The sequence below is a fragment of the Carassius carassius genome, chromosome 4 (assembly GCF_963082965.1).
Source record: "Carassius carassius chromosome 4, fCarCar2.1, whole genome shotgun sequence".
Lineage (NCBI taxonomy): Eukaryota > Metazoa > Chordata > Actinopteri > Cypriniformes > Cyprinidae > Carassius > Carassius carassius.
The window spans coordinates 2,369,085-2,382,601 of NC_081758.1; the positions used below are offsets into that span (position 1 = coordinate 2,369,085).

The window sequence follows — 13,517 nt, forward strand, 5'->3', positions numbered from 1 at the left end:
TTCTATAATATCCCGCCAGCCCCAAGAACTGCCTCACCTCCTTTTTGGTCTTGGGCCTGGGGCAGGTCGCAATTGCTGCCGTCTTATCGATTTGGGGACGCACCTGCCCGTGGCCCAAGTGGAAGCCCAGATACTTTACCTCCACCCGCCCAACCGCACACTTCTTCGGGTTGGCCGTCAGCCCCACCCGTCTCAGCGCCCTGAGGACCGCCCTCACATGCTCCATATGCCGCGGCCAGTCCCCACTATAGATGATAATATCATCCAGGTAGGCCGCGGCATATGCAGCATGGGGCCGCAACACTCGATGTATGAGGCGCTGAAACGTAGCTGGGGCCCCGAACAAGCCGAACGGAAGCATAACAAATTTGTGTAATCCGAACGGCGTGGTGAAGGCTGTCTTTTCTTTGGACATGGGAGATAAGGGGATCTGCCAATATCCCTTTGTTAAGTCCAACGTCGAGTAAAAACGAGCCGTGTCTAACCGATCGAGCAACTCGTCAATTCGCGGCATTGGATAAGCATCAAATTTAGATACTGCATTCACCCTGCGATAGTCTACACAAAACCACACAGAGCCGTCCGTTTTAGGTACCAAAACTATCGGGCTCGCCCAATCACTGTGTGACTCCTTGATTACTCCCATCCCTAGCATGGCCTCTAATTCAGTCTGAACTACTTTTTTTTGTGTTCAGGCAACCTATATGGCCGGCTGCGAACCACGACACCCGGCTCTGTCTCAATGTGGTGCTGAATCAGGTCAGTACGACCAGGTAGGGGCGAAAACACGTCCGCAAATTCCACCTGCAAACGCGCAATGTCAGTGAGCTGCGAGGGCGAGAGGTGATCTCCCCCTAGGGCCAGTGCGAGGGATTTCTCTTTAGTACCCGCCTCTGGCCCGAGATCCTCCTCCCCACTCACTGCCGTCGCTAGCAGCACTGACTCCTCCCCGCTCCATTTTTTAAGGAGGTTGAGGTGGTAGATTTGCCGTGAGTCGCCTCTATCTGTTCGTACTACCTCATAATTGAGATCTCCTATCTGCCGTGTGACCTCAAAGGGTCCTTGCCACTTGGCTAGTAATTTGGAGCTAGAGGTTGGTAGTAACACGAGCACTTTATCTCCCGGTGCAAATTCTCGCAGCTTAGTCCCCCGGTTATACAGCTGGCTTTGTCTGTCCTGGGCCTGAAGCAAATTCTCCATAGAGAGCCGCCCCAGTGTATGGAGTTTTGCTTGCAGGTCCAGGACATAGTGAATTTCATTCTTGCTATCCGAGCGTCCGTCATCCCAAGTTTCTTTCAGGATGTCTAACACCCCTCGGGGCTGACGTCCGTAAAGAAGCTCGAAGGGGGAAAACCCTGTGGAGGCTTGGGGGACCTCGAGCACAGCAAATAAGAGGGGTTCTAGCCACCGGTCCCAATTTTTCGCGTGTTCCTTTACGAACTTCCGGATCATGGTTTTCAATGTGCGATTAAACCGTTCGACCAGGCCGTCCGTTTGTGGGTGATAGACGCTAGTACGCACCGCTTTAATGCCCAACAATCCGTACAATTCGTTTAACGTGCGTGACATAAACGCGGTGCCCTGATCCGTGAGGAGATTAAACGAAACAGGGCGTCCGCCACACTCTTTGCCGAGATGTTGCGGAGCGCCACTGCCTCAGGATATCGTGTCGTGTAGTTCACTAAGACAAACGTGAAGCGATGTCCCCGTGCCGATCGTTCTAACGGCCGATGAGGTCCATACCAATTCGCTCGAAGGGGACCTGCACTAGGGGAATAGGGCGCAATGGCGCTTTTGGGGTGGCCGGTGGGTTTACCAACTGACATTCCTGACAAGACGCACACCACCTGCGCACGTTCTCGTGAATGCCCGGCCAAAAGAATCGGGTTGTTAGTCGATTCAGTGTTGCCGTTACTCCTAAGTGTCCCGCCATAGGATTACAGTGCGCCGTCTGGAAAAGCATTTCCCGACGGCTCCGAGGTACTAATAATTGGGTTGTATCTACTTTTGTCTGAGCGTCGCGGGTCACTCGATACAACCGATCCTTGATAATGGCAAAATATGGATGGGCTAGCGGGCGCTCAGGGTGGAGGACCTGCCCATCGATAGAACGGACCTGCTCGAACGCATGTTTGAGTGTCTCGTCTTGGGATTGTTCCAGGGGAAAGTCATCGCGACTGGAAAGGTTTAGCCTCGCCACACCGCTCGGATCCTCTGAGACCAGCCCGCTAGGTCCTGGTACCGATTCTCCCACCTGAGCGCTCGCCCCGCCCCCCGGCCGGTTCTTTCCCCCGACGGCATCCACTGTTAAACACCCCAATAATTGCTGAAACGCTGGCCAATTAGTCCCCAAGATTAGCGGATGCCGGAGGCGCGGACTAACGGCCACCTCCACATTATGCTTTTGGCCCCTAAATTTAATGGCTATGGCCTTTATGGGGTATTCCACTATATCCCCGTGCACACACCTCACCTTAACCATGCGGCCCGTATCCAATGCCCCGGATTGTATCAGGCTTTGATGGATGGAGGTCTGGTTACAACCTGAATCCACCAAAGCCTGATAGGTACCCCCTTTAATACTCACGGGTATTTGGTACAGCCCGGCTTGATTGGGGGCGGCCTGCGGGTCGTCTGGAATCCGGACCAGTGTCCCCACCTCCATGACCGGGCACCTATCCACAAAGTGGCCCGGATCCCCGCAACGCCAGCAGGCCGGCCCAGGCCTTTCCGCCGCCCTAGTGGCCGGAAGTGGGTCAGGGAATTGGCGTGGGGAAGCAGCAGAGGGCTCCTCAGTCCCCCCTCATTGGGGTGTGGTCATTCCGCGCGCAGGGCCTCGTGCCCCAGTTGCGGGCTCCATCCCCATCCTCCAGCGGGGCCCGGGCCTCGGTGGCCCCACCCAACGGGACCTAGGGAGAGGGACAGATTTCGGGGTAGGGGGGGAGTGGGAGACAGGGGAAGAGAGAGAGACAGAAAGAAGGGGCTCGCCGACCCCGGAGCACGCCGCCAGCTGGTCTTCCGCCAGTTGGATGGCCAGATCCAACGACGCCGGGCTGTGGCACTGGACCCACTGGGCGGTCTTCTTTGGAAGGCGGGAGATGAACCGCACCACCGCCTCCGGCCAGCAGCCACTTGCGGCACCAGTCCCGGAGCTGCTGTGCCAACACAAAGAGCCGGCCCGCTTCGCTCAGCTCCAGCTACCGGAAGCGTTGCCTGTGTTGTTCGGGGCTGAGGCCGACCCTCTGGAGGATGGCTCTTCTCAGGTCTGCATAGACCAGGAGGTTCTGGACGGGCAGTTGTTGTGCCGCCTTCTGGGCCTCCCCCGACAGCAGTGGGATCACCCGGACGGGCCAGCTGTCCACCGGCCACCCACACGCCTCGGCCGTCCTCTCAAATAAGTCCAGGAACGCCTCTGGGTCATCTGTGGGCCCCATTTTCGCGAGCGGCGTGTGGGGGGCGGGGCCGGCGCTGGGGGAGGCCGCACCCGGTGGGAAGTCGTGGCCTAATGGTTAGAGAGTCGGACTCCCAATCGAAAGGTTGTGAGTTCGAGTCCCGGGCCGGCAGGAATTGTGGGTGGGGGGAGTGCATGTACAGTTCTCTCTCCACCTTCAATACCACGACTTAGGTGCCCTTGAGCAAGGCATCGAACCCCCAACTGCTCCCCGGGCGCCGCAGCATAAATGGCTGCCCACTGCTCCGGGTGTGTGCTCACAGTGTGTGTGTGTGTTCACTGCTCTGTGTGTGTGCATTTCGGATGGGTTAAATGCAGAGCACAAATTCTGAGTATGGGTCACCATACTTGGCTGAATGTCACTTCACTTCACTTCACCCATCCGACCCTCCCGGGCCAGCAAGCTCCGGAACAGCTCGCGGTCCTCCTGTTGGACCTGCATCCTCCGTGATGCAGGCCCGCGAGCGATGTTATAATGTCCGCAAATGGCGTAGGCGATGGTCCTGACGGAGACTGCATGGCGGAGGTGTTCTCCTTCCTCCCGGGTTTCGGCACCAGTGTAGCAAGGTTAAGTGATCAAAGAGGAAGGAGACCGGGGTCGGCGTGCTGAGGCTCGTGGGTATTTATTGAACAACATAAAATGACATACAAAATAAAGTCGCGCCACATGCGCACACGTTCAAACGTCTTTCCACTCTACGTTACTGCTGTCTGCTTCGAGGCTTCTCCAGCTCGTCTCTGCACACATTCCCCACGAGTCCTCAGCTCTCTCCGGCTTAAATACCGGTTCCCCACGCCAATCACTGCAACGAGATCCAGCTGTTACTTGTCTCTCACCTGAACCACTTACCACCGATCGTCTCTTCATTTGCTCTCCCGTTGCAGACTTCGCTAAACCACGCTTCCCCCGCCACACCCCTAAATCCGACTTCCACCGTCATCAGCCACGCCATCCACCCCTTGTCCCGGCAGTCTTGGACAAGTTCCTGATATTTGGCTTTTTTCCTCTCTGCAGCTTCTTCACTGCCCTCCTCCCACGGCACCGTTAACTCCACCATAATGATCTTCTCTCCCCCTGGAGACCACATGATGATGTCGGGCCTTAGAGTTGTGGATAATACCACCTCAGGGAAGTGGAGTTTCCTGCTGAGATCAACCTCCATTTCCCATCCCTGGGCTGACTGCAGGAGATTCTGCCTGGCTTGGCTGTGGACGACAGGTCTTTGGCCCTCTTTCACAAAGGCGATGCTGTTCAACAGTGGTCTTGCTTTGGCTAGCTGTTTCTTCCTCCTTTCTTGCTCCAGGATGTTTGCAAGCACTGCCAACACCTTGTCATGGCGCCACCTATATCTCCCCTGTGTCAATGCGGTCTTACAACCTGACAGAAAGCTGGAGCTGGCCCGACCTCATGTAGAGCCCCAAGGATGTAAAGCTCGGGGGTATTCCCAACCATCTTCTAAGGTGCTTGTTGAACTTCCTCTCCATCGCTTCTACAGTGGATAGAAGCATCTCATATACTGTGAGAAGCCACATGAGTCTCGGGAGCAGGCCATGTTGGTAGATCCAGCACTTGTACTTCCCAGGCAGGCCCGACTTATCAATCTTTTCCAACAATTCTTCAACTTGCCTTCCGGTGCTGGAAATGCTGTTTCTGTCTGACAGGGAATCATCATACCACTTTCCAAGGCATCTAATTGGGTTCCCCTGGATGTTCTGGATCTCTTCCCCTTGAACAATTAGCCTGAACTTTCTAGTCGTTTTTTCTTTTTGGATCACCAGGCTCCTTGATTTATCGTGTGAACATATTACTGACCATTTGATAATTTAATTTAGTCTATATTCTACTGATAACTTAAACTATGTTAAAATAAAAGTTACTGTAATAATTTGAGGAATGTTTCATTTGCATAGAAAATGTTGTCTTTCTTAAGGCTGTATTGCACCTTTGCGTGAAGTGGAAAATCGATTCCTGAGCAATCGATGCCAACTAATTCAGCACCATTACTTGGGACAGCACTCTTGTAACGTCGGACGTAAGAGGCAGCATGCTAAGAAGCTTCCTAAGGGACACTTCGGGGAACACACTTAGGAACATAAACAACTTTGGTAAGATATATCTTTCGAGGTCTTCTTAGAGCGCTAAGAGTGAGCGTTATCGGGGAACCGGGCCCTGACTGTTCTCTAGAAGACAATCATTGACACCCTTCACAAGGAGTGCAAGTCACAAAAATTAAATGCCAATAAGATGGCTGTTAACAGAGTGCTGTATCCAAGCATGTTAACAGAAAGTTGAGTGGAAGGAAAAAAGTGTGGAAGAAAAAAAATACACAAACAACCAAGAGAACCGCAGCCTTATGAGGACTGTCAAGCAAACTGGATTCAAGAATTTTAGAGAACTTCACAAGGAATGGACTGAGGCTGGGGTCAAGCCATCAAGAGCCACCACACACAGACATGTCAAGAAATTTGGCTACAGTTGTCGTGTTCCTCTTGTTAAGCCACTCCTGAGGCGTCTTACCTGGGCTAAGGAGAAGATGAACTGGACTGTTGCCCAGTGGTCCAAAGTCCTCTTTTCAGATGAGAGCAAGTTTTGTATTTCATTTGGAAACCAAGGTCCTTGAGTCTGGAGGAAGGATGGAGAAGCTCATAGCCCAAGTTTCTTGAAGTCCAGTGTTAAATTTCGAAAGTCTGTGATGATTTGGGGTGCAATGTCATCTGCTGGTGTTGGTCCATTATGTTTTTTGAAAACCAAAGTCACTGCACCCGTAAATTAACTTTTCCTCGACATTATCATTTATTGAGAAGCACCTGTACAGTAAGGGCAATGCATCAAGATTCTGAAATAATTATAAACAGAGTAAATATCTCTCTGGTAAATATCTCTCTGGTACAAAGTGGTTAAGTAGTTGGATTGTTGTAATCTTCCACTTTTTGCTGCTATTTAGCCTAAATGTACAGAATTGCCTAATGAACATCAGGGTGCTAAAGTATAGAAAACTGTGGCCATACCTTTCAAATGATTTTGACATGGCAATCCCGCACAGACTAAATATTGTTATCTCTTGGAATCTATGCAGGAGAACATTAAAATAGTGTCAAATTATACAAATAAATTATTATTATTATTACTATTATTATTATTATTATTATTATTATTATTATTATAGTCACAACAACATAAAAAATGTCTAGCCTGCATTTAAAGCCTTATGACATTATTTTCAAATCCCATATTTTTCTAGAAAACAACATTTTGGTATTAATCCTTTACTTTGGCAACATTTTATATTTACAAGACTTGAAATGAGAACACTGAAGAAGAAACTTCTTTTAAATTTTGTGTTTTCTTTTAAAGTCATGTTAGTTTATATTTTTGTTCTTATTTATTTCACATATTTCACAATGCTTGCAAAATACTGTCAAAGTACTTTTGAGGCCTCCATATGACACATACACAAAGTTGACTCCTGTCTAAATCCATCCTAGGTTGTAATCACCCAACAGCTTTTAAAATAAAACACACACACACACACACACACACACACATATATATATATATATATATATCCCTTCTTGTGCACCATTTTACATTTTGTAATGGTTTTATATGATTTCCTCAGTTGTCCTCAGTGTGAAAAGATGGATCTCAGAAGCATTCAGTCGTTGTTGGGAAGCGGTCAGATATGCAGAATATGTAGGATAACCAATGAATGTGCAGGAACTGTATTTTGATGGATTTTTGACTCATGAACAACCATCACAAAACATGCAGTTGTGGCTCTTCTAGTTAACAACATACAGGATTACAATTTGATATGTATACTTTCAAATGGGTTTTTTTTTCTTTTTTTTTCTTTTTTTCTTTTCTTTTTTTCTTGTGAACAATATGTAAACATCTATTATCCTATTCAGGATGGTACTTGCAATGTTTATAATCCCTGTTTATTTTGTTAAAATGATTACATTTTTCCAGATCCTGCAAGGGTATGTAAACTTTGAGCATAAGTGTATGCAGATTCCTAAACAATGTATCTTTTGTATATTAGCCAAAATCATAAGGGTATAATTATCTCCAAGCAGAGATTCAGTTGAATGAACTTGTCCATACACAATTCATTATTGTTGTTCAATATGTTTATTTCTTGATACTCATCAAAATGTCTTTTGCAAGAAACTAAAGTGAAATTTCCTTAAATTAAACTTAAATTACCAGTGATCAAAATTTTAACACTATGCAAGACTTCCTATACAGATAGATATACATGTAGCCTACTTCTAATGAATCAGGAAGACTGTCACTACTTCCTCATCAAATACTATAAAACATTCGGGCACCTTATCAGCTGAACACAGAGCCTTCAGGTTTGTGGTACATTCACCGTGGTGCACTGATTAAAACATGATGCAGTTTGCCTTCGTCACCTTTTTTCTCTTCACTTCTACCCTGACTTCAGGTAAGAAAGAGTTTAAATATTAAATAAAGCTGGCTATGACATATGCGCATGCAATAAATAATTTAAATGCAAAATATTACCAAAAAAGAAGTTTGGAGTTAAATTAGTCTTCAAAGGTAGACTGCAAGGTTTCTCAAAGGCAGTCGATTCTCTGGTATTTTGAAGGGATACAAGTCAAGTAGTTTAAAAGATTCCATATTATTTATATAGAAATACTTCACATGTTCTGGCTTCTCTATAGGATGGGCAAGAACTGTAGACCTTCAGCTCACAGAAGCGCAAACACCCAGCCTTCACATGGTGAGTGACCGATGATTGAAAAACTACTACTTGCATCTACAGTAAAATGCAGATTAAAAAATTTATTTTTTTTATGTGTGGATCAGTAGCATATAAGTGTACATTGTTCATAAACTGAGAATGCCACTAATATCCCATTGCATTGCCTACATTTGAATTTATTTTATAAACTGGCATGGCAGCATACACCCTGTCTAAGTGCATTTATATTTAATAGTTTACTTCATCGAAACATGCTTTTAATATCACAAGCACGCATTGCATTTGTTAGTGTTTCTGGAGGAGACTTTGGGTATTTTCTTCTTTTCTTCTTCTTTTAATAACCAGTTTTCGCTTTCAACTACTTCGTGAGAAACCAAGTTACTTGAAGAGATTACTCTCAAAATTGAAGGAAAATTGAACATTTGAAGAGGAACTAGACTAGGGTGTGTGGAAGTCAACTAAATTTTTTTTTTTTTAAGATGTATCAAAGGTCTTATTTACTACACCAACTTAACCACTATATATATATCTAAAGATGTAAAATAATAGATCACATCAACATATGAACCTTAAAAGAAGATCTGAGAATATGTTAATTTTCACACTTCCTTCGTTCTCTAAAGAGAGGTTTCTCTTTTACCCATACAACCCTAAAAAAGAGGTTGTGAGAGTTTGTGGTTTTATGTTATAAACAGTTTCACATTGTCATGCAGCCTAAGCACTGAAATGCACAAATATTGAAATTTGCTGAAATATCTAGTCAGGTTTTATTTATATTTTAACCTGCATCAAATCGTGCACATGAATGTAACTTTGACAACTGTAGGTCAACATGGTGTTCCACTGTCCTCCTCCTTTAGATGGACAACATGTGCACCGACTGCAAAAAGACTGTCCAGCTGCTGACAGGGATCCTCTCCAGTCAAGACTCACAGGTGAAACTGTGTTTGTGATATTTACTAATATGTCAATTCTATTGAAAGTCATTTGAGCCCTCTTGGTAAATCAATGTTGAAGTCATTTCAGTCCATTTCTGTTTGAATTGCACATTTTCTCTATTATTTATATATGCCAAACCAAGTAAAATCCTCCATTGCAACACAATCTCATGGCATATTTGTTTTCTGTTTTAGAGAAGCGAAAGTTGCAGTTGCATTGTTTCAAACAAGAAAGCTAGTTTCACTTTTTAATGGCAGCTACAACAAGTTGCTTTGATTAGAAACTTCAACTAAACTATGTGTTTTATAAGAATGATTCAGAGTTGTTCATACATTAATCTTGAATTGTTCCCTCTTCACAGCATCTTATTGAGAAATCTCTGGACAAGTTTTGTTATGAACACCCCGCCATCCCTTTGTGTATGAATGGAGCAAAGACATACGTACATTTGGTTATCAGACATTTCAGTGCATTTGCAGTTGAGTACTTCTCAGTTTAACATCATGACAGTGAGTGATTCAGATTCTAATAGCAGAACAATTTCAGGGGATTCACTTATTGAACATTAGGCAGAATATAACTGACTACAATGGTGAAGTCTAAGTACTTAAAATTTCTTACCATGAGTAATATGTATATTCTTGCATAGAATACATACAGTGAAAAACACTTGTTTTTTCTCTCATTGCAGAATCAAAATGATGACATATGCTCAGTGCTGGGACTGTGTGGCAGTCAGTCCGAGAGAAAAGCCCCGTCACAGCTCACTGTTAGCCTGAATGAGCAGGGTTCGCTCTATGCAAAGCCATCAAGAGGAACTAGTCATGAGGTATGTGTTAGACAGGTCAACGTTTACACTTGAGTCTGACATTAATGGGGTTTAGATTTAAAGTAAACATCACTTTGCAAAAACAAAAACAAAAAATATAAAGAGTCAAGAGTCAAAACTCAGATTTTAAGCATGAAACAGAAATAATATAAATCTAGCAAGCATTTTTTCTCCTCTATTGACCATCGATGAGTGTCTCATTCCTTGGGTTGCTTAAACACTTGGGAGCTAAAGATAAAAGTATTCTGGCATGACTTCCAATCGACTTCTTGATTAAATTTATTAGGGGTAATCCAAGATATTTGAACTCTGCGCCCTCAATCAGACCCACATGTGGGTCCAATATTGCATCATCATAATTATTGTTAAAAAGTTGTGAAGCACAAAACTAGGCATGTATGGTATCTTTTAAAAACCTAGAACCTCAGCTTTTGTAACAACCCAGTCACTTTTGCATTTATGTTACATAATGTCTGAATTCGACCCCCTCCTGAGAAAATCATAGAAATCATATTCAGTTTCATATTTATATCACACAAACTCACCAAACATAAACGAGTCCGATATCTAATGAAGGCTCTCACTCTCCAGAACATAAGGGTGAGCTGTTGGAATAATAAAATGCATTTAGATCTCAATTAAAACGCTAAACGAAGTTAAATAAAGTATTGTTTTTCATTGCTTTAACAAATAAGCTTTTAACTATAACATTTTATTTAAGCAAAATGGCCCCCCGTCGTGTGTCGTGCCTGGCAATGCCCTTCAGCCGTGGTTTAATTCACATCATGCATATTTAACATGACTCAAATTGTACTGTTTTTCTTAGGTTCAAGTCAATCCCCTCTGTACCTTCTGTATGTTCTTCATAAAGACAATAGAGAGCATGTTGCCAAAAGAGAGAACTGAAGTAAGACCTCTTCTGTTGGAAATCTAGTTCACATTTTAAGAAGTAAAATTTTCATGATGTCATTGATCAGCAAAATGCCTGACTATAAACTGCTCCTGGGTTATTTTTCATTTTGCTTGCCTGACTTGTAGGCGGCTATAGTGAACCTTCTGGAGAAAATCTGTGACTATTTGCCCTCGCAATACAAGGACACGTGTGACAACTTTGTAGAAACGTATGGAAAGCAGCTGATTGACCTGCTGTTGTCCTCCCTCCCTCCTCATGCCATCTGCACTGCCCTGGGCCTGTGTCTCTTCCCACAGACGCCACTGTCAGGTGAGCAACGTGAAGGAGCATCAACTGTTTTAATTTGTGTGATGGATATACGTAATTTTGGCCAGCACTTTGGTCAACCAAGATTTGCTTTTTAAATCAATTAAACTATTCCTTATATTCTGTGTTCATTTCCATTAACCCTAAAACATAATGCAATGATGTGCAAAATTTAAAATAGCCTACAATTTACAAAATATAACCTAATTGTATTGAAATAGTTTTTCATGCACGCTACATATAGGCCCTTTGGTTTTGGAGCGCACAGATCATTCGTGATGTGCTGTTGTTTGCTTGGACACATGCATGCATGCAGACTGTGCTGATGACAAAAATTGCATCATGTGGGCTGTTACTAGGTGGTACTGAACTCAAATTATATTCTAATGTTGTGGAAAGTTTGGTTTTCTCAGGCCAGAGCATGAATTTTGTGATCATGAATAATATGTATTTTGTGTGTCCTCAGTGCAAACTGACTGTGATTCCTGTAAGATACTGGCGATCCTCTCCCAATTTCATTTGGGTCACAATGCAACTGAGATCCAGACCTCTGACCTGCTCCAGAAGATGTGCCACCTGCACCCTAATGCTATTCCTCAAGTAATGAGCCGCTCTATATAAGATGTCATTAACTAACTTCTATAAGTAAATTTGTTCGTTGTAAAACACTTTGATGCCTGTTGAGGTTAGGGACAGGTTTGGTGGTATAGTTAGGGTTAAGGGTCAACAATGTAATTAATATAAGTAATGTAACTTTAAAACTAAGAACAATGAGAAAAATGTATGTACACAATAAGTGCATTATACATTTTTATGTTTGCACACAGTAGTTAAAGACACATGAAATGAGAGCATATTCTTTTAAAAATCTCTGATTTGAGCAGCTCCTCCAGCAGTGAATTCAAAGATGTGTAGTATCTTAAAAAATGAGACATATGTATTACCAAAAAAGCAGTAGTCGGACTCTTTGAAGTGTTTCTCCTTTTTCTGTTCCAGTGCGAAGGGTTCGTGATGCTTCATGGCCACAGGATCCTGAAGAGTGATGGGAAACATCCAGCCATCACTGCATGCGAGGTAATAACTACTCTTTTGAATTAACTTCACTTCTGGGCTGTTGAACAGGTTTGTGTGTTCTAGAGAGTCTGACGTGAGAGACTCTTGGTGTTTTAACAGGAAGATTTCATTTGCCGGGGACCCAAATGAAAGTGGTCAATCAAACTAGATCTGAAAAGCAACAACCTTCTTACTTTCCTCGATCAAGCTTCTTCTCTGCGCTAACCCTGGCCTCACACAGAACCGAGAGGACTTTGAGACATACAGTATACGAGTGGAGACAATCACTGTTCAGTCTGTTTCAAATGAGCTTAATGTGCCACACTGGGTAAACATTTAATACAAAACCACTCAACTTAATAACATAGGAAATCCTAACACTGTGTGCATTTTGTGTAGCATTATATAAAATCACTGCTTCCTCATTTTTGTCTTGAGATGATGCAGAAATAAACTATTAAACAGATTCACATTTTAAGGCATTGCAAGCAGTTCATTGGGAGAAAAGCACTTGTGATTTTTTTTTATGACATTTAAACGGAGTAAAATAGTAAACTCTCTTAGCAGTGACACTTCTGATTTTGTCAAAGCCTTTTACAATTATCTTCACTTATTAGGGATGTAACGATTAACGTGAGCCGGCTGAAAATCGATTCAGATATGAATCTGCTTTGTTTACTTCGGAAACCAGTGAAATTATTTAAATTAAAAAATATTCATGTAGCATTTATGCAGCATCTTTGTTTGGATCATGATTAAAATGCAGTGGTTGCCTCTAAAAAAAAGAAAAGAGCACAGACAAAGCCCTTTTTTATTTATATGAAGACATGCATTTTATTTGTGTTACTTATTTGATTTGGGGCTTGTTTTAAGATTTCAATTTAGTTTTGTTATTTACATTTACATTCTATTTACATTTAGTCATTTAGCAGACGCTTTTATCCAAAGCAACTTATAAATGAGGACAACACAAGCAATCAAAACCAACAAAAGAGCAATGATATGCAAGTGCTATAGAAGTATATTAGTGAATCGTCATCCCCATCACTAAAATTTATATAGCTAAAAAAACATTTAACATCTCTCAAAGAAACGAGGTTGAATGAAAATGTCTTCTTTATGTTGTTCAAAGCCACTAAGTCCTATTAACTTCACCATGAAAAGCCCACACATATTTCTTTGGCATTTCCATTGCATTTAAATTACACAACAGACATCAAAAAAAAAAATCTTGTATTTTCATTTTGGAGGCTTCGATCTAGCTTATTATTCACTAAACGTGTTCAGAGC

General features: G+C 43.4%; 1 protein-coding gene across 1 annotated transcript; it reads left to right on the top strand.

Annotated features, from left to right (window-relative positions):
• Window positions 1-8,974: 8,974 nt before the first annotated feature.
• LOC132132423 (prosaposin-like) lies at window positions 8,975-12,705 on the top strand. The gene is made up of 8 exons (XM_059544791.1): window positions 8,975-9,122; window positions 9,488-9,604; window positions 9,818-9,955; window positions 10,782-10,862; window positions 10,994-11,177; window positions 11,641-11,774; window positions 12,171-12,248; window positions 12,348-12,705. The coding sequence occupies exons 1-8, from the start codon at window positions 9,048-9,050 to the stop codon at window positions 12,375-12,377; spliced, it is 837 nt and encodes a 278-aa protein (XP_059400774.1). The 5' UTR covers window positions 8,975-9,047; the 3' UTR covers window positions 12,378-12,705.
• The last annotated feature ends 812 nt before the right edge of the window (window positions 12,706-13,517 follow it).

Coding starts and splice junctions, on each gene's coding strand:
- LOC132132423 (XM_059544791.1), top strand. CDS start 9,048: ATGGACAACATGTGCACCGACTGCAAAAAGACTGTCCAGCTGCTGACA. Junction 9,123..9,487: donor TCTCCAGTCAAGACTCACAG/GTGAAACTGTGT, acceptor CCCTCTTCACAG/CATCTTATTGAGAAATCTCT. Junction 11,178..11,640: donor CCCACAGACGCCACTGTCAG/GTGAGCAACGTG, acceptor GTGTGTCCTCAG/TGCAAACTGACTGTGATTCC.